The sequence below is a fragment of the Numida meleagris genome, chromosome 4, assembly GCF_002078875.1.
Source record: "Numida meleagris isolate 19003 breed g44 Domestic line chromosome 4, NumMel1.0, whole genome shotgun sequence".
In the NCBI taxonomy this organism is placed as follows: Eukaryota; Metazoa; Chordata; class Aves; order Galliformes; family Numididae; genus Numida; species Numida meleagris.
Window position 1 is genome coordinate 79,977,376 of NC_034412.1, and position 21,867 is coordinate 79,999,242.

General features: G+C 38.8%; 1 protein-coding gene across 1 annotated transcript; it reads right to left on the minus strand.

The window, feature by feature from the left end:
• On the minus strand, positions 176-21,844 carry ANAPC4 (anaphase promoting complex subunit 4). The gene is given in 29 exon segments (XM_021393939.1): positions 176-4,721; positions 5,120-5,243; positions 5,720-5,890; positions 6,882-6,959; positions 8,080-8,181; positions 8,276-8,314; positions 8,400-8,461; positions 8,955-9,052; positions 9,343-9,436; positions 10,046-10,102; positions 10,275-10,331; positions 11,246-11,292; positions 13,102-13,157; positions 13,449-13,500; positions 13,578-13,678; positions 14,117-14,193; positions 14,304-14,346; positions 14,442-14,506; positions 15,212-15,298; positions 15,556-15,639; positions 16,184-16,294; positions 16,682-16,766; positions 17,953-17,997; positions 18,133-18,159; positions 18,309-18,383; positions 19,539-19,671; positions 20,280-20,385; positions 21,548-21,754; positions 21,757-21,844. Coding segments are annotated over 29 exon segments (2,553 nt in total). The 5' UTR covers positions 21,811-21,844; the 3' UTR covers positions 176-4,505.

Sequence of the window (21,867 nt, forward strand, 5' to 3'; positions counted from 1 at the left end):
CTGCACAGCAGAACTGCACGGTATTTTAAGGCAAGAACTGAACTGACAGTGGCCATAGGTCATGAACAGGTGGGCTTTGATACTGGTTTTGTTAATGGCCTTTAAATAAGATCACATGTATGCTGTGTTCCCTTTCTCAAAGGGGTTACTCGATGTTGAAAAATGCTCTACAAAGTAAACCAATTCAGAATAAATTTATTTCTAGGCACAACAACAAAAGCATTAAAAAAACCCAAACAATGCAGAATTCTCCTCTTCCTTACTCATTAGTTAATCTTCTCAGCCCAACATTTTTTTAATACAAAGAAAGCAGACGTTAGTGCAAACGGTCTGTTGGTTTTTTTCATGCAACTGATCAAAATAACATCAAAATAAAACACACTGTCTGGAAATCACAGTGCCACTCTTCCACCTCCTCCTGCATTTCCATCTTCCGAACAGTTGTCTAAACAGTTGAAGCACCGAACCCGGTGTAAACTGATAAGCTGCAAGAGAGAGGACATAACAAATACAACACATGTATAACAGACAAAGTGCAGATCATTATCCATTTGCTTCGAGCCCAGTGGGATTGCATGACAAAGGGAATATGGTTAATTCAATGATTGGAAAGGTAAAACTTATTTTCTTCAGATGGCTGCAGCGTTTGAAAGCCTTTTGCTGTTCTCAGGAAACCATAGGTTACTTCAACAGTCTAAAATAAATATGTGACCAGATGAACAAATTCCTTACCTTTGCCCCTCCGATTCTTATCGGGAGTGGTTGTTTAAGAGAATGATTTTCACTGCACCTCAGGGCAAGTGTTCATCTTCACTACAGAATTTATACATGAATTCTCTTGGCAACAGAAAAGAGCAAAATCAGTTTCTGAAGACTATTTTAGAGACTCATTTAAGACAGACAGACATAGGGCAAAACAGATGTGGCTCTCAATCCACAAACGAATCACAGAAGTGAGAAAGGCGATGTGTTCTTTTTATTTTTGGCATTGTAGCGCATTTTTTTTCCCCTCTAAATCCTATTTACTGGTCGGTTCAGAGAATGCCTTGTACCTCACCTTCTCAGGTGGGCAGTAAGTACCTCAGGCTCCAGGTTGCAGAAAATCAAAGATTTTTCGGCCAAGCAAATAGGTTTGTTCAAGGCAGGACAGAGTCAGTGACATACTGAGAGAACCCCAACACCCAACCCAACTCACAAGAGCCCTGCTGGCACAGGTCTGAATTTCTTGTCTATGGTGATAATAATACACACTTAAAAAATAGGCTCTTTTACTTCTTATACTAGGTCCTAAGTAGTGTTGTTTTTTTTTTTCCCTCTTTTTTGCAGGGATAGACTCACCCTAGGAGGTAGGGTTCCTAGTGAGATATGTAAGAAGGAAAACTGATAGGATTCTTTATCTACTAAGTTAATTGTGGGAACTGCATTAAAAAAAAAAAAAAAAAAACACCCAAGGTCTTCTGATTCACAGTAGCAGGCATGATTACATTATTTGCACAGAGCTGTAAGACAGCCAGGTAGGAGCAGTAGCTGTATAATACCCCCTGGGGGAAGAATGCCAGAACACCCACATATTTATATCCCATTGTAACTTCAACCTTGGGCTTTGCTGGCACCAATCGTTTCCTGACTGATTTGCTCACAGCTCTATTACTCAACCTAAAGATACAGTTGAATGCATTTTATTCACCTGCAAGTGGCATTTTATTTCTTCCGGAGTTTTGTTCTGGGTGGTTTTTTTTGTTTGTTTTTTGGCTTTTTTCCTCCTTTGTCCATGGTGGCATTCTCCTTGAGATCATTGTGTCACTTTGCATCTCCTTCCTTGAAGCTCACACTATGAAAATTCATCCTCTCTCCTCATTCATGTACATCTTCTTATGAAGGAATTGCTGAAGTCTTCCTTCCCCTCTCCAAAATGTCATTCTTAGACTGTTTAGACTTGTGCCATGGCACAAGTTAAGCTGGCTCTTCCCCTAAGGCAGCAAGAAATTACAGTCAACTGCAAAAGCAACTGCTCATTTAAGGTAGCAAGAGAATCCTTAGCTGTTACAGCAGAATGCAACGACACATGAGCCAACTCTGACTAAAGAAACTTACTGCAGAACTTAAGTGCTTACCTAGATGGCTTTCCCATTTTGTTGGCACTTACATACTGTCTTAAACAAGCAAAACCCTTTCACTGTTTTTTCAAAGTAAGAAACATTAGGACCACTTGCAGACAATGCTACAGAAATACACATCTATTTTCTGGTCTGCAAAAAAGAATTAGTTAACTAAATCAGGTCTTTGTTCAGTATTTCTCTACTTCCTGTATGCGTGAACAGCTCAAGTGGTCATGTATGAAGACAGATGTAACTGGGCAATCAAATCCACAGAAGTGAGAGGCAAGAGTGGCACAAACAGATCACAGCATACTCAGATTGTGAAGCAAAGCAGCACCAACTGGTGAGAGCGCAGCAGAAACTCGGCAGCATGTGGAAAGTTGCACATCATGGAGATCAGGTAGAAAAGGCACAGACAGAAGGCCTGGAAAGGGGACTACACAAGCTGAGTGGCAGAAAAATAGAAGAAAAGCTGCAATAAATTTTAAAAAGCCTAAAGATTAGTATTATAAAGAGCAGACTGTGGGCACATTGCTGAGAATATATATTTACTACAATACTATCAGGAAGGAACAAGAACTCATTTGCAGCAGGAAAAGGATGAAAGAACATTCCGTTAGCATTAAAAAAAAAAAAAGGATGAAGAAGAGTGGCAAGTGAGTCCAACCAGGTTCAGACACCACGAAAATCCTCAAAAACTTCTAGATCGAGTGTTTTCCTTTGAAAAGAAAGATATATTAGCACATTACTGATGCATTTACTATTATAGAAAAAAGATAACAAAATTAAGACAAAGTTTGACAGAAGGAATCAGCAAGACATTCAGAAGCACTGACTTAAACTGGTACATTTGTACCACATCGCAGGGGAATACAGAAAGCGCGTATGTACTTTTTCAAGCCAGAAACAAAATTAGCATTCTCTCAAGTATATCCAAGACTGGACTAGAAGGGCCTACAGAATAAGTTCAGGGAGATTTCTAAAGAGCACGCCCCTGTGAAATATTACTAACACAAATTTAGAAACAATTACGGGCAGGGCAGATCACATTTTCATATGCTGGCGGACTAAAGCTACCTACCAGAAAACACAGCAAAATAATTGTTTACAAGCAGTCCAGCATGACAATTCTTAAAGCAAATTCAAAGGCAGGTTTCCAGGAGAACCTTAAGACCAAGCTTGAGCTGAATTTGTTCAGTAGTTGCAGCAATTTCTCATCAAGAATAACTGATCTTCATGGAAAATGCACAGCACACCTGAATAGGCATTCCTGCCCCTCCGGCCCCACACCTTCCTTGTTCCTTCAGCCATTTGTTAGATGAGAGCACTGAACAGCCAGCAGCTTTCCAGGACAGGTTTGATTTTTGCAGTGGCAAACAGCAGTTTGAGAAGACTGATTTATTTTGGAAATATAGAACGGAGCACATGCATAAGACCTGGATCTCTTCAGAAATAAAAAAAAATGCACACGCTGTTCCAAAAGGAAGATTGTGCATTTAGCAGCACTGTTCATTAAAAGAGATGGAACAGTTAAGGCTCAAGCCAGCTACTAAGCAACAAGAAAAGACGTTAGATTTCTAGACTCCACCTCTAGCTTTTAGTGCTAACACCACACCACTCCTACAGCAACATATAAATTAGCAAGGAACATATTTCTGCTGAAGCCTGTACAAGACACACAATGCCACATCAGAAAAGAAAAAATATTCTGTTTTAACTTCTCATTACAAAGAAGAAAAACAGCTGGAGGAGAAACAGAGGAACAATTTTACACAAACTAGGCAGGCTGAGGCATCTGACAAAACACACACACACGCTGTACTCCAAACTAAAGAACTGCACAGATTAAACAAATACTGTATTACTGAGGACACAGATTTTTATCAGAGTAGCTTTTTAAAAGCATTTAAGTAACGGTTGCTAACTTATGGCATCCAACTAGTTTTGTGCTGATCTGCAAGCCTGTTGTTCTCCATGCACACACTTAAAGCGCAGCTATACAAGAAGTTTCTGTACCCATTAGTAGAGCATGAAGTCTGACAAGGTAAGATTTTGGCCTTCAGAAATTAGGGTTTTGTTGTTTTCACGTACGTGCTCATTTTATTTTCAGAACAGTATTCAGGACTGATCGAGTTAACTATAAAAATTTTAGTATTTTTTTTTATTCCACCTATAAAAAAGTGCAACTAGAAAACCTCTCCAAGAAACTTAGTTCCTACCAAATCACCGTACCAAGAAAAAAAAAAATCAAGCTTGTACATTCTAGAACATAGACGGTCTTTGTTAAGAAGTAATACAGAATTCTAACACACAACATATTAACGCTGCAGAGTAGGTATGACATACATCATCTCAGTAACCAGAAGTTAGATTTCAGTCTTTTCCCTTTACCAGGGAAAATCTATGTCAAAGACCCAGGCTTGATTCATGTTCTTCAGTTTCGTCAGGTAGTTCTTCAGCTGATGCACCACACACATTTTCTTGGTTATCCACAGAGCGATTCAGCTCTTCAGATTCCCCAGCTGCAATCTGAGTTGTTTCTTCTTCCTCCTCTTCTTCAACTTCTCCATCATCCTCTACATCCATCTCAAACACCCTCACGTGACGGAGATTTGAACTTAGCTATGGAAACATTAAGAAGTCTTGATTAATGAATAATTAAAAAAGAACACAGATACCAATTTATGTATTGCCCAATAGCTATGAAAATAGCCTTTATCTTTGAAATGAAGCTATCAAGGAAATTAGCAACTGTTTTATTGCTCTGCAGACTGTAAAGTAAAGCAAGTATTAACTGCTGTTAAAATTTTTCCAGGTTGTGCTATGGGGCAGGTATGACTGTATTCTGACAAATTGATAATAGATCCTGAGAGAATAATTAATTTGTAAGTAATGAAATAATGATAATCAAGAATTTTGTTTCTGTTAACTTAATGAGGTTTACAGACTATCATTCTCTTTAGCTATAGAACATTTCCCTCCCCCCCCGCCCACAGGCTTGTTCACAGACACATACTTACCACGCAGGAAACTTTTCTAATTCCATTTACAGCAACATACTGAGCTTTCATGTTCTCCAGCACTCTCCACTGATTCTCCAAGATGACAGTACGTGTTGCTATCTCATCACTTTGCTCATCCAATCTGCAAGAAGAGATGCACAAAACATAGGAAAGTTTCAGTACTGAAAAAAACAAATCCCAGTCAGACCCATTTTTTTTTTTGTCTAGGTTTTACTATATCATATGCAGCAAGTAGATAAGCATTTAAAATAATCATAACTCTACATACTCCAGATACTGTAGAGGAGTGGATAAAACCATGCAGACACGGCATATTTCAAGTGCTGCGAGAGATTATAGCAGTACAGAATGGAGTTGTATGAGTCCCGTCTTGTCCCAGGTAACAGCTATGTCAGGAAGATGATACAGAGATTCCTTCAAATCCCTCCTCTGCAAGAACGAAGTTCTGGAGGCAATGTCTACACTTACATTGGTCAAAGGTCACAGAGTCCAAGCTTCTGTGTATCTCTTGACTACCACTTATAAGAGCTGTATGAGATTCCCTATTACAGTGGCCAAGACTGGTTTGAACTTGTTTTTAATATCGTCTGTCCTCACCTTTTAGTAGAATCCCAGATGAATTCTGCTTCTTGGTCCTCATCTGTGTATACTGAAGATAAAGGCAACTGGGCCAAGATTCTCTCCTTCCCCTCTTGTTCCACACTCTCTTTCAAAACTACTGTTACAGTTTCATCATCATAAAAATGTGCATCTAGACAACTGTAGCACCTATAGGAAACAGAGCAGTGCCTATATCTCAGGAAGCAACAAGGAATAAAAGCGATCACAGAACAAAAATATTTTTATGCTGCACAGCATTCAAGTTAAGAAGTGTTCATTAGTTAGCAATGAGCTTTACTGTAAGCAATAAGGTCAGCTGTGCAACTAAGACACTGAAAGACTGCTAAAATCTCTGTAACATATAGGACAACTAACAAGGAAGGACAAAGCTTAATAAAAATCTTATTTCTTCTTATTTAAGTTGAAATGGGAAAAGCAGTTAACACAATTACCAGGGAAAATTTGGAAACATGGTGATAATGAGGGCCATCAGTACCACAGCAGGCCTTTCTATATTAAAAGCATGAACTTACTCCGCCATGACTTCATAGATGCCTTCATTCAGGAATATAAAGTCTCTTTCTATCTTACTTCAAGAAGATTACAGATATAAGAAACAAGTTGTTTCCAACTAACTTTGTTTCCAGCACATGTACCAAGGTTCGACTTTTTGACTAGAAAACTAAAAAGTCTACTTGACCGTAAGTGTAAAATAAGAGTCTCAAGCTGCGCTAGCGAGATTAAATTGGACATGGGGAAGAATTTCCTCATGGTGGTGAGGCATTGCAGTGGGGAAGTGGTGGAGTCCCTGTTACGTGATGTATTTAGGAGATGCGTAGTTATGGCACTAGGGGACAGGTTTTAGAGATGGGACATGGTACATCAGGTTGATGGTTGGACTTTGTGATACTGAAGGTCTTTTCCAGCCTAAACAATAAGATTCCCACAATCCTACACCTTCACGCACATATAGCTTTTCTTATGGCCTAACTCACTCAGGAACTATAAGCTAGTGCAGCATCCGAAGTGCTGATTTGCAAGATAAAAGCCAAATTATATTGCTTGAGAAGTTAACTTCAAGTAATATGAACACTCAAAACCATGATCTTCAATTTCACAGTCTGCATCCCTGGAAGAAGAATCAACTAAACATACTGACCTGGAGTCTGAGCTCGCATTTATACTGCTGTTCAGGAAGTTTCCAAACTCTACTGCAATAATTCCATTACCGATAGACCTAAAAGGACAAAGATCATTATCTTCGTGACATTTCCATATGTAGAATATCCAAAATCTCTAAGGGCAACTGTAGTATGAGATGGCTTAAGCCCATCTACTTTGCACAGTACGTGGCTACATCCCCAAATGATGTAACAAGTGGATGGAAACCTTTTAATTTCTCTTGTCTCTCAAGCAAAATGTGACTAAAGGAACCAAGTGAGAAACTCTTTCTGGGTTGTGGGATACAGTTCTTCACTGAACTCTCAGCCCAACTGTCCTAGTTTCAAGTCCGTTAAGTTACTTGTTACTCGCATCTGCAGAAAATGAGTTCAGACTGCCTAAGATACCAGTAAGTAACGAAATGCAATAGGAAACTACACCACAAGGCTATGGTTTTGTCATCAGAAGCTCTCAGCTGGAAACAGAGAAGATATTTTCATCATGTGTTCCCTTCAGCAGTAAAAGCATTCTAAAAATTCTCACCCCATCACAGCTCATCATCTCCTCAAATTAAGTGACATACATTATAAAAACCACTACTTTATGGAGAAGAGTTTTTGTTGTTTTGCATACCCAGGCCACGTCAGTGACATCACGGACAGAATATACCTTAAACAATTGTACCAGTACCACTGGACTGTAACAAACTGCACCTTGGGTACAGAAGGTGCACAAAACTATACCTCAAAGAGAAGTATTGTACTTGTTGAATCTAGCTGTCCAACCACCCCATTTTTCCCTCGTGTTTTAAATCACAAGCTATAAGGAGTTAATTAAGAATAGTGTTTTCAGCAAGACAAATCAACATTGTAAACCTGATTCTCTACAAGCTTTCTTAGTTCACAAAGAAGTAATGCTGTGAGGAGCAAAACTAAGGGAACCTGATTTTTTTTCCTGAGCCTACAAACTCCTGGATGTTCTGATTAGATTTTCTGAGTTTAATAAAATACGAACTCCTACTGTAGTTTCCCACTGCACCTCCCAATGCCTTCCACTTTGATGAATTCTCCAGTACCCTAAAAGGACTGTGCTCATAGTGCTCAATCCTTCTTTTTACAGAGAAAATTCAAGTTGCAACTGTCTCTATACATATGATAAGTCTCACAAACCATTCCCCCCCCCCCCTTTTTTCTTACCTGGAAGTATCTGTATGTCTCCTCAAAATGTGTATTTTAGAAATAGAACTTTCTAATATAGTAAAGAGAACATAATGTATATTGGATGTTTTGTCATTCCACCTGTAATGTTAGGTGAGGAAAGAGGAAATGAAAAGTTAGATCACACTTGAAGAACAGGTAAATGACATACAACAAGAAGTAACAGCATACTTACAGAAATGGTAGTTTAAATAATTGAGGTGAGGAATCTTCACTGAAAAGGAAAAACAAAACAAGTGTACAAAATACTATTATAACTTTTGCAACTGAGCTTTAGAAATGATGTAAAAAAGATATACCTTTGAGAAGTTTTGTAAAGAGACATGCAGAATGCTTGATGCACTGACTTTCCGATCACATCCTAACAAATATAATGAAAACAGCAAAAAAAAAAAGCAGGTTATTCATGATTATATCCCTTCTTAAGGAAACTAAATCAATAAATACATAAAAAGAATAAAATCCAAGTGCATTTGAAAGAGAAGTCCACGAATATTTATACTGAAATAACCATCCCTAGTACAAAAACTATCACTTAATGCACCTATTTCATATTTCTTCAGAAGAAACAGACTAATGTATTGTCAACTAATCAGCTATCTAGTCTGTAATTTGCCTATCAAGTTATTTAATGTTAACATAGCTTTCATCAGTGCACAAGGGAAACAGAATGTACAGAAAACACAAAACGAAAAATCCTCTATCAAGTTTAAGACACTCAGCAGTGGTTAAGTTGGAGCGCATGCTGCCACCTACACTGTAGGCACTCAAAGGTAAAAATTAAAACTTCAGGCCTTGCTAAGCACAACTACTACCCCTAAAAGAAAGTTGTAATTTATATAAATTGAACTTACAGCTGGCTTTTGTAAACACTGATCAATGACCTCTTCCATTTGCCTTTTGACAAAATGCAGTGATTTCTCAGGATAGTAGGGAAACAAAAGTGGACTTTCTGCAAACAGATAAAGTTAATTTAAAAAAAATGCTTATAGCTCTATAAAAATATACTACACTGCTACTAAAGTGACAAACTGGAGTGAGTCCAGGAGGGCCAGAAAGATGTTCACAGGCCTACAACACATGGTTCAGAGGAGAAGTTGAAGGGCCATTTATTTTATTCCACCCAGATGGAGATCCATAACGAACATAATGAAAATAACTCCTAAGCACGAAAAAAAAAATGGACTACTCTTAAGTTCTCCATATACCTTTGATTCACTGTTTTACTCAAGTACATATTACCTTTAAGATGAGTACTACTTTTAAGAAAGTGAAACCACTGGTTTCCTTCTGTATTAGGTGGTGATACGAGGTCTTCATCTTCATCTTTCAAGTACTAGAAAAGAAACAGGCATTTGTAAGTCTACAAATTAAGAACATGCAACATTAGAATTCACTTCCAACAATACATAATCACAGAATCGTAGGGATTGGAGTGTACTTCTGGAGATCATCGAGTCTAAGTCCCACATTGCCTCTCACCAGTTAAACATTCCTTCTAAATATAACATATCTACATTTAAAATACAATATTCCACTCCTCCTAGGAATAAATAAGAAATCAACTATTGTCTAAGATGTTATAGCAACACATCCATACGGAACTGATTTTCAAATGATACTTGAACACAAACATTTAGAAACTCAGTGAGTAACGACAAAAAGATGACAAGCAGATTTTGAAACTACTACTGCTGGCTGCAAAGAGATTTCACCCTTTTCCTAAAACACTGCATATGTAACGAAGAACTATAAAACATGTTTTATTTTTTTCTTTTTCTAATAATAGAGAAAAATAATTACAGTAATCTCCTTCAATCATCACTGGAATGCGCAACACATAGCAGAAGGGACAGAGAATAAAAGTGGGCACAACTTTAAAAGCTTTTCCATCTAATGATTTTCTCCGTTATTCTCTCCTTCCATGTATTCTCTAGTTCTTTACCTGGCCAACTCTCTCTACATTGAAGTATTTTCCTTTGCGATTGTAAAGCTCTGGTGCCTGAAAAGAAATAATGCAGACAAAACCAAAATTTAAACCCAAAGTGACAAAGAAGTAAGGTACAAAAAGGTGATGGAATTATTTTATTTAAAATTGTTCCTATTCAATTACTAGCAGCAAAAATACAGTAATCAAGTACCACTGCTGTGCTCAGCAAATCGACATTACTTACCTCATTGAAGTGTTCAGTAAGAAAATCCGCAACAAATGTGATATCTTTTTGAGTCATCTAAAACAAGCAAAAGAAAAATAAATGGAGCAAGGGGAAACAAAGTTTCAGAAGTACAACTAAATGAGCACAGAATGCACGTTCTATAGGCTGAACAAGGCCAACTCAACAGGACAAGTACTGCAGCCTCTCACCGGCTCGTGGGCCCTCTGCTGAAATCTCTCCAGTTTATTCACATTTTTCTTGTACAGAAGGGCCTCAAACTGGAGAAAGTATTATAAATATGATCTGACTAGTCTTAAATAAGGAGGCTAATCACTTCCCTTGACCTCTTGGCAATACTCCTGTTAGTACAACCCTGGTTACTTTAGGCTGCCACTCATTGCTACGGCCCACTGCCAGCTCATGCCCAGCTTGCATCCACCAACACCCCCAGGTTGACCTCCTCCCCAGCTAACTAGGACTGTGCCACTGCAGATTCTTCCCTGAGAGTAATTCTGTAATTGCTCTTGTTGAAACTCAGGAGGTCCCTATTGGTCCATTCCTGCAGCCTATTTTCCTTTGGCTGTTTCCATTTGCCTTAAAGCGCATCAGCTGATACACCCAGTGTGGTGGTGACTGCAAATCTGATACAGGTGTTATCTATTTCTTCTTTCAGGTAAAGATGTTAAAATCTCATTCCTGTAAACTTTGTCATTTAGGGCATATAAGGAGTTACTACACACGTATTTCACACAGGGCTTGGGTCATATACACTGTACTAAAAAGAGTAGCATTAAAAGAAAACAGGAAAAGTTATAGATGCAAGACAGTACATTAGTGTATTAGCGTGAATGTACAGGCATCGACTTTCTCAAAGAAATGTCCCAGGCACCACCCTTTATGTTTTGGAACAAAAAAAAATTTTAATCTTGCCCTCTAAGTCAAGCAGAATACAAAATATACCACCCTTTACGGGAAAGTGTTACTGCTACCTTGTTCAGCTCTGGAAGCACGTGATCTTCTGACATCCTCAACATGGCTGAGGAGGAAAAAAAGGAAGATATTCTTAACGCATTAATGTTCATTATTTGCTTAATATTCTTAATGTTCCATTGCCATATAATATGACACTGCTTATAATATAGGAAAGATTAATTTGGCAGAAGCTAAAGAGTCTGGAAAAAACAATTATGAATTGGGACCAAAATTAAGCTTTCCCTGCCCCACTAAATTGCAATAGAAATCTGGAAGAGTTTTTATCTTTTATCAGTTCCAACTGCATTGTATCCTCTAGAAGATTGAGATAAAATTATTATAAAAAGTTTATAAGAATTTATTCACATCCATGCTAAGAGCAATAAAATGCATATATATGACACTTATTTGGGACATAACAGTATTCATGTGTTAAGATAACAGCACAGAGTTCATTTCAGGTCAGAAAGAATTAGATATATCTAAGTTCTCTGTTTTCAAAACAAAAAGTGAATATTTAAATAGGGCTCTATATTATGACTTAGAATTCATATTTCTACTTTCTGCACTTTTTGAAATTAATATTTCTGTTTGTAAGTTGACTAACTGCATTTCTGGTGGTTTTACAGTATTCAGCCCAGAAGGCCAACTATGTTCTGGGCTGCATTAAAAGAGGAGTGGCCAGCAGGGAGAGGGAGGTGGTGGTCCCCCTCTACTTGGCTCTTGTGAGGCCCCATCTGGACTACTGTGTTCAGGCCTGGGCCCCCAGCACAAGAAGGACGTGGAGCTCTTGGAACGAGCTCTTGGCAGAGGAGGGCCACCAAGATGATCAGAGGGCAGGAGCACCTCTCCTATGAGGAAAGGTTGAGGGAACTGGGCTTGTTTAGTTTAGAGAAGGCTCCGGGGAGAACTCATTGTGGCCTTCCAATACTTGAAGGGAGCGTATAAACAGGAGGGGGATCGATTGTTCACAACTGTGGACAGCGATAGGACAAGGGGGAATGGTTTTAAACTGAGACAGGGGAGATTTAGGTTAGATATTAGGAGGAAGTTTTTCACTCAGAGGGTGGTGACGCACTGGAACAGGTTGCCCAGGGAGGTTGTGGATGCCCTGTCCCTGGAGGCATTCAAGGCCAGACTGGACGTGGCTCTGGGCAGCCTGGTCTAGTGGTTGGTGACCCTGCCCATGGCAGGGGGGTTGAAACTCAATGATCTTTGAGGTCCTTTTCAACCCAGGCCATTCTATGATTCTATGATCTGGTTAGACTGCTTAGGTTTTTGTAAAATAGTTCTGAAACAATTAATAAAAAATATAAACTTATTCATAATCACTTTATAAAAACAAGCTGTCTAAAACGCTAAGTTCTGCAGAGCCCTAGTTTTTAGCCCTGTGTTTTACCTGCAGCTACCCAGCGATAATTGGAGGTAGCTATAAACTGCATCAGAGTATTCAGAGACTATTATAAACAGTATAGTTATGCACCAATGTAAACTGGGTCTCTGCAGGAGTGACAGAGTAAAGAACAGTTACATTATACTTCAAATTTGGTGTAAACTAAATACAAGTGTCTCCGTGTCAAGACCAGCATGCTGCTCAATGAAACAGACAACAGTCTGGAATAACATTACGGGACACAAATACAGAATACCTACTCTAAACACACATAAATTGAGAACTATCAATATTAAACATATAGATAATAAATTTATCGTTATTCTTGTCTCATCAACTGTAAACATTCAGATCTCCAAAAAATTTCAATGATAGTAGTAAACAGATGGATGTAGCTAAGATTGGCGTAATTAATTATTGGCATTTTGATGACTACCATACAAAACAGATACCAAATGTTTACTATATCATCAAGCTTACCAACGTACAGCCATCGAAAAAATGCCTTGAAGTTTTTCATACTACTGTCAATAACTCTGCAGAAGAAACAAACAACAACAAAAAATTACCAGATCTAAATGTCACAAGCTGTTGCAGGTTTAAGTTCTGTATTTACCACAGACAGATCTGTAAGTAGCATCAACTTCTGAAAAATGCCAAATGCATCCCTCCCAGTAAGGCTCCTGTTGGCATATAAGCCTATGAGATGCAGCAAGACAAGAGCTCATCACCAACAGAGGAGCCATGCCCTTCCATCCTTCTCTGCTCCCAAGCCACATGCTTTCTCAGGAGCCAAGTTTTTAAAATTCTCCAGACTTTATACTTACTGAAGCAGCTCATTTGCTTTCAGGATGAATGAACCAACAGCAGTAGTAGCCTCTGTGAAGAGAGAAAGTCACTGATATTAACCTTTCAAAAGTGAAATGTGTGGTTAAGTAGGACACACGCTACTGTACCTTCAATTCCAGATGCATCTAATCCCAGAGACTCATATTTTTGTTTCCATAAAGCCATTCCTTTCAACTCACTCAAGTAGTATAACAGTGCTTCTGAGCCACTAGGAAAGTAAAGCAAAGAAACAATCTTTTAGTCACTGTGTGATAACTCTTTGCTTCACTACACACCACATTTTTATCTTTTAATGGGCAAAGTGGAGAACTTTATAAAGTCATCTGGAATATAAGAGTTAACAAAGTTTTATCACTTTGCAGAAAAGCAAACGTTGTCTTTATGATTTTAACCACCACACAATATTGGGGAATATTTTGCACATATCCTATAAAAATACCAAGCAGTGATATGTAGCTTATATGCCATGGAGATTGCTCAAAATACAAGCTCTCCATCACCCACAAGTAAATTAGTACATTTTGTATTACCACAGTATCATACAAAAGATCTCTATATAAAGAACCACTGATACTGCATCCTGTCTTTTAGCAAAGTACATAATATGCCACTTAATCTAAAATTTATTGGACATTTTGTGACTTACCTCTGCAAATGACTTATAATCAATTTTTGTATACTGGAATAGGAGGACTCTATGGACTGACCGAGCTTTTTTAAACCCTGTTAAAAAAGAAGTACAAATTTGTAATAATGTTCTCTTAACGTAAATGAACAGTGATTAAAAGATACTGAAATATATAGTTCTAAGATGTTAAATAATATTAACATACCTTTACTGTCAGTTGGTTCATTAATAATGCCTGCAGTTCCAGACTAAAAAGGGATGGGGAAGAGAAAACCAAATATGCTTTCATGTTGTATTTTAGTATCAAACAAAATGCATACTCAGATAAAACAACAGTAACTACCTTGCTTTGCCCCATAACAACAGCTGCATAAACTCATCCTGAACAGAAGTGGTTGTATTCTTTTCCTGTCAGCCAAAATGATTGAAATAGATTGGTAAAGAGATTACATTCAGCCTACCAAATAATGTCACAGATACCTCAAATAAAGTACCTTATAAAACCCATCCTTACCCTTGAATGCTGAAATGAGATTACTGATCTTTGGAAATTCAAATCAATTCAATTATTCAAGTTCAGTATTTTCAATTATTTTCAGTTGCAATACTCACTAAAAATTCTAAGCAGTTCCCATCTTCAAGAATCATGTTAAAAATAAATACATTAATTACTTGATTCAGTTAACTGCCAGCCACGCACACAAAATATAAGCACATTCAAGAGCATCCTATTCGTGGCTGTTATATATGCTCCACTGAGTCGGGCTGCAAATGCCGGTGGGCTGCTGCTCAACATTTACAGTAGGCAGTTTATCAGAGACTGAAATGCAAAGAACGCAACCTTAAATAGAAAGCAACTGTTCAATAGCTCTGCAAGCTGAAAACTATCACTTTTAAATAACTTAGAATAAATAAAATAAAGGGTATCACAATGCAATCGCACTTGACTGTACTCCGATATCTGCAACATCAGAACAGGGTGCCTCTGAACTTGGAGACTGTTATCTGCAGGCCTTTCATAAACAACACTAAGACAATGTAGCATGCAGTTAACATGAACAGCAGACCTAGTACAGAAATGATTTTCCAGAAGAACAGTTAATACTACAATACCTGCACAAATTTTGTTAGCCGTGAGTCCATCTGCATCAATATTTCTTCCCACGCTTCACACATGCATGTCAATGACAACTTTATATACTGCAATACAGACACTAAAATGAGCCTTAATTCCTTTTTTCCCCCCTCAATACGTATTAAATAACTGGATGTTATAACACAAAGGGAAGATATATACTACAGATATCGCACGAAATTTATTATCAACTTTTCGAGTCAGAGCCCCACATTTACTTAAAACCAACTGAAGTTACCTACTAGGAAAATTTTACTTCCTGTGAGAAAATTGAAGGCTCTAAGACTTGAGATATTAAGAAGATGTCATAACAAAACTGTACCTGTAACAGTGTTGAAATGTGAGTAAACTTCCGGGCCATTCGAGTTACTTCAGGTAAATAACTCGATAACAGACTGGTGTCCAGCTAGAACAAATAGAACAGTTAACAGATCATTCATTTTTTTAACAGTTTCAGGTTACAGAAATAAAAACACAGATGGAGAGGACCCACAGAGAAACTTACCATTTCTCATCCTTTAAGTTGATTTTAAGAAGGAAACAGGGCAATGAGTATTTTAACATATCTATAAAAGCTCTTGAGAATGGTTCTAATTTTGGAGTTCTAACAGTAATAGCTTGAAGGATGACTTCAGGATAGACTGGATAATGAACAGTATTGCTGCTACACCATTGTGTGCAGAATGAATAAAAATGGAATAACAGTCACTGAATACATGAACGTTATATTTAAAGTAATATTTTATTAGAATGCCTCAGGGCATCACAATCAGTCTCATCTGTGAGACTGCATGCCAATCTAAAAACTAGGTCAGGGTGAATTCCAGAAAGGCTGAAAACAATAGTTGTAGGTTTTTCCCACAAATAATGGGAAACTGATAAAGTTAGGTGAGAGGAACTAGAAGGAGCAGTTCTACTTTTAAGGAACATTTAAAAATTACTTTACTTGCCTGAAAGTAAGTTATCTCTGCTTCGCTGTCAGAAGAACCTTGTATTTCTGTAATAACCGATAGCGATTTCAAATCACTAGATAAACAGAGTCCACGACAAGAACCTGCCACCTGAAGGATTCCAGTTTAAATGTTAATGAAATACTGAATTTTTTCAATATATATTTACTGCTGCAACACATTCACATACAAAGCAGGCTGTTTTCATTGACATTTAGAAACCAAAGGGAATTTTGTTCAGGAACCAAATTACCCTTTTCAACATGGATTAGCGTTGAGCTTAGTTTCTTTTGAAACAAGATGTTCAAATCACCAGTTGGAGTTGGAATGTCTTTCCAGCAATAACCACACAACCCTCTCCAAAGAAATAATTATTCCTTTCTTTAAAATTTCAACAATCCAGTTTCAGTTACATGTAAACCCACAGATGTATTATTTAATTCAATTCAGCTGTAGTTTGGTATATATTGAAGAAAAAAAATACAGAAACAAACCTACCCCAGTTACTGTAGCAATCTTGAACATCCCATAAGCATAAATTTCAATAAACCCTGAGCTGCCACCAAGGACGAGAGCATTAAGCCTATAAAAACAGAAGAACACGTGCTGATGAGCATACGAAAAGAAATTGCCAACTTTTTTTCCTAAACTATCAGAAGTCAGTTTTTAACGCATACAAATATAATTCTTAATATTTAATTCCCATTCCCTTTACTAAAAGATCCTCTATAAAACCACTAGAACAAATACTGTGCTGTTGTCTACAATCCAAGACATTTCAAAACTAAATGAAAAACGTTATTAGCTTGGATTTTGCTGATGAGAGCTGTGTCTAACACTTACAGGAAACAAAATCATACAGCAAATTGCTGAGAGAATGAAGGAAAAAAAAATAACACAAAGTTTAGGCACAGAAGTCCTTTTTCACAACCTGGTGACCTAGAAGAAAAAAGTAACAGATTACAGCACCAGCCCACCTTCCAGTACAGGCTGCAAGGCATTCTTATAAAGCTACTTTTTCATTCCCCTGTGTTTATCCTAATTACATGCAGAGTAAGTTTGTCACACTCACTCAATGGGGCTCCTCAGCGAAACCTCAGCAGAAATAAAAATATAAAACATACAGCAGCAAAGAACAGCCACAGACGGCAACAGCAAAAGAGACAGAAACCTAGTTCAAAAATTAGCATCTAGGACAAACAGATGTCTGTTCTGATCACTTACTAAAATCAACCTGCTACAATGACTTGGAAGAATGCTTTTCTATGACCTCTCACTTTTTGTCTACATTTGAGACATCAAACTTTGCACAGGGAGACTGCCTGCTGCATCACGAGCACTCTACAAAGCCGGTCTCAGTTTACTAAACTACACATCCTCCAGGTGCTCCTCATGTTTCCTAATACGAGATGTTTATTTTAAAGCACTCGTGGTGTCTCCAAAACCAGCTTAAGTAATCTATACAAGATAGCCTTTAAGTGTGCCTCAAGAAATCTTCCAAGGGAAAGAAGATACGGCACCGACAGCAGTTGCTCATAGGGTGCCTGACAACCCCTCTGCACTGAGAAGAAAAGATGTAAACTGATGGGGACTTTTAAAATTATTTTTTTAGTATATTCCTTAAACTTCATATGTGAAAAAAGAAACATTCCACACTCTTTCTCCAGAACCCTTAAAAACAGATTATGAATAACTTAAAAATAAGCCTCTTTCTTATTTTAAAGCAAAAAAATAAAGAAACAAAAGAACAACACACGAACAGAATTTACCTTACATCACCCAGAAGCTTCATAATCTCATCTGACTTTTCCTCACTGAAAATATAAAAGACAAGGCTGCTTTTTATGTACTTTGTCTCAATAGCAGAAAACAAACAAACAAAACCCTAAAAAAAACACAAAAACTAAAAACAAACAAAAAACCATAAAAAAAAGATGTCAGTTTCTTACCTGAAAATTTTTGCAGTGGTACTATAACTGAAAAATTAAAAAAACAAACAAACAAGTTCAATTAGAATAAGCAGGCATCTAATTCAAAGCATCAGTGGAGTAGTGAAGACAAATAACCAAAACAATAACAACAAGCACAACTTCTGTCTTCCCAGGCTTGCTAGTTTAATGCTTACTTTTTTGGTAGAGCTGGTAATTTAGGCAAAACGAGATTCGACTCATCCTCAGCATTGTAAAAGGAAGTGAGAATGCTGAAAAAGAAATGACATTGTCTTAGCTAACCAAGCTGCAAAAATAGGAGAAAAGACAATTACTAACCTTGAAGTTACCTGCATATATTCAACATGTCATGTATATGAAATAGACACAAATATCAGATAGTAATCTTAAATATATCTAAAAAACAAATAAATAAAAGAAACCTGATCATCTTTATTGTTATTTCCACCAAGGGAGAATATAAAGTTTGCATTTGCTGGCCCAGTACCTTGCTACTGAATTGCCCATTATCTGTGATGCAGTCACCAACAGAGGCTTTCTCTTTAACTGTACAACCCTGCAGCTAACCCACCTGCACCTCAGCAAAGCTTCACTACAAAGACACGTGTTACAGTGCGAAGAAGAGTAAACCATGGGCCTTAATACCACACCTTACATGTGCCTGGAGGAGCAGATTCCCTACATGTCTGTCCCCATCAGAAGAATGCTAGAATAACTTATATTACAGTAGTTTTCTTGATATTTTAAGATTTCTGTTTTCAGGAGACATAGTGGGAAATACCTGCCAGAGTCACCTCATCTCTCATTTTTAAATAAATGTTTTAGTTACTATCTCGGACTGCCTATCAGAGGTTTTTGTAAGACTACAGAAACAGGGACCACGATATCCCCCAGCTCACAAGTGCAACTGAGAATTCTGCCACCGAGCTCACAGCCACTGCGAGCAATCTGATTTCCTGGTGCAAGCACTCTCATGGCAGAAGTGTCAGCACATTGGGATGCCATACCAAATTACTGCTGAGAAAAGATGTAAACACCAAACCGTAGGTCTTGAAAGCACAAATGAAGAAAGATTTAATTATAATACTTTTTCTAATAAAATAGATGATCATAATAACATTATTGTAGTTACTCATTATCAAAGTTAGCTGATCAGGAGACAGGATGCACAAGTTAACACTTTCATGCTGAAATATTGCGCATAACCTAAAGAACCACAAGACTAAGATTAAAACACTGAAAAGTGGCATATGAGAAGTGTCTGTTAAAATTTTCCCTTTGGTTAGAATAAAGCAGTAAGACACCATAACTATGCAATATTATTTAATTTGACTGCTTATTACATGTGATAATTAATAAGTTAGTGCTACATAGCCCATAATTTACTTGCTGTTTTTCAGACCCACCTGCTCTCTTCAGTTACTTCCATCCAATGCATATAAGTAATAGACAAGTTCACTGAGAAGGAGTGCAAGCTTTCAGGTTTTTCTACATCACACAGAATAATCCGCTTGGTATCAGTAAGGCCAAAAGCCAAAACTAGAAGAGGATGAGTAAAAAGTATAAATAACCAACGTGCAAAACTGTACTTTATACTGAACTAGAAAACAATGCACCTTCATACTCAATCACTGCAATGCATTTTCCCTTTGCCCATTTACACTACTTCCAAATTCTCACTTGAAACCTGCATATTAGAATAAGGGTTGGTGCTGCCATCTTATTTTTTAGTGATGTATTTAAGTCAAAAGCCCAATCCTACAGTTGTTTTTTTTAACGTTGAATTGAAAGCAAGCACGGCTAACACAGTCTTGCTCAGACAACTTTTCTCTATTCTTCAATTCCATAGTTCATATGAAAATAGTATGCTTAGTTAGGAACAGCAGGCTTTGCTATACCTTGAAAATACCTTGAAAAGCAGGATTTTGGACGTAAGTTCACCCTGCAATTATTTCTTGCAATTGCTTTTAACAGCGCAATTCTCCCAATTGTTTTTAGTAAACATACATATAATGAACCTGCCCTTTTCTTCAAATACAGTTTACTTGAAAGTTTCCTTCTCAGACAAAAGGTATCATCACCACAACCTTCACTGATTTCCAGTGGGATTTTTATTGCAGCATGTCACATCATATACTTGACATTACTTTTGCCATCTGGCCTCCAAGCAAGAGCAGTCACTTCTTTTCCTGTATTTTCATTTGGAGGCAAACTCCAAACTCGTTGAAAGTTTGCAAGTCGATGAAGTAAAACCTACAAAGCAGACACATTTAAGACAGAAAAAAAACCAACGTTGTTTTAAATAAAACCATTAATACCATTGTAAATCAACTCAAGATACATTTTTTTTTACTATTCTTTAATAGCTCCTACTATTATTTAATAACTCCTTCTCCTAGCAGATGTTCCACTCCTACGTGGTTTTAGACACCACCATATTGTTTACTGTAGAGCAATACAGAGGAATAAACTGTGCCTCGTATAAACCTCGAAGCCTGTAACCAACAGGGGCTACCCACAGCCCTCCAGTAAAGACAATCCAAAAGCACAACAGTCTGTCAGCATGCATGATCACATGCAGTTCTGGGAAGGAAAAAAATACAAAATTTTAGAATGTCACAGACATTAGGCAATGAGAGTATCATTAGTGAACTCAACAAGGCCAAGCGCAGGGTGTTGCACTTGGGTCGGGGCAATCTCAGATATGTGTAGAGACTGGAAGAACTTGAGAGCAGCCCTGCCGAGAAGTACTTGGGTGTTGGTGGATGTAAAGCTGGACATGAGCCAGCAGGGTGCACGTGCAACCCAGGAGACCAACTCTACCGCGGGCTGCATCAAAAGAGGGGCAGCAGCAGGGAAAAGGAGGGGATTATCCCTCTCTGCTCTGCCCCATGGAGCCCCTAGAACAAGAAAGGTGCAGATCTGCTGGAGCAGGTCCAGAAGAGGGCCACAAAGATGACCAGAGGGCTGGAGCATCTCTCCTGTGAAGAAAGGCTGAAAGAACTCTGCACGTTCAGCCCGAAGAAGAGAAGGCTCCAGCGAGACCTCACTGCAGCCTAGCAGTACCGAACCACAAGACAGGCAGGGAAGGACTCAAAGAGTGCAGTGATAAGACAGGAGGCAATGGCTTTAAAGTAAAACGGGAGATTTTGGGTCAGATTTTAAGCAGAAATGTTTCACTCAGAGCTGCTGAGGCGCTGGCACAGGCTGCCCAGAGAAGCTGTGGGTGCCCGATCCCTGGAGATGTTCAAGGCCAGGCTGGGCGGGCCCTGGGCAGCCTGAGCTGGTGGGCCCGCCGCCGCGCCGCTCCCGCCGTAAGCTCTCCGTCCCAGCCCCGCGGTCAGCGCCGCGGCGAGCCCTCACCACGGCCCAGGGCAGGGGCAGCGAGCCGCCCGCCTCCCCGCACCGCGCTCACCTCTCCCGCCCTGTTGGCCAGAGCGATGAGGTCCCTCTTGGGGGACCAAGCCATGACGACGACCTCCTGGGGCAGCTGCTTCTCCCCGACCTGCCGGAAGGCGGGCATGGCGGCGGCTCGCCACCCGCCCGGTACCTCCGCCGGGCGCCCCGCCGCGCCGCCTCCCGCCCTCCGCTCCCGGCTTCCGGAGGCGCCGCTTCCTGCGCCGGCCGCCTTCCGCTGGGGCGGAGCGGAGCGAGGCGCGTCGTACGGAATGATCGCATCCTACGAGTACGCGGTGAAACTTCAGACCGTTCGTTCCGGTAATGATGCGGACTAAA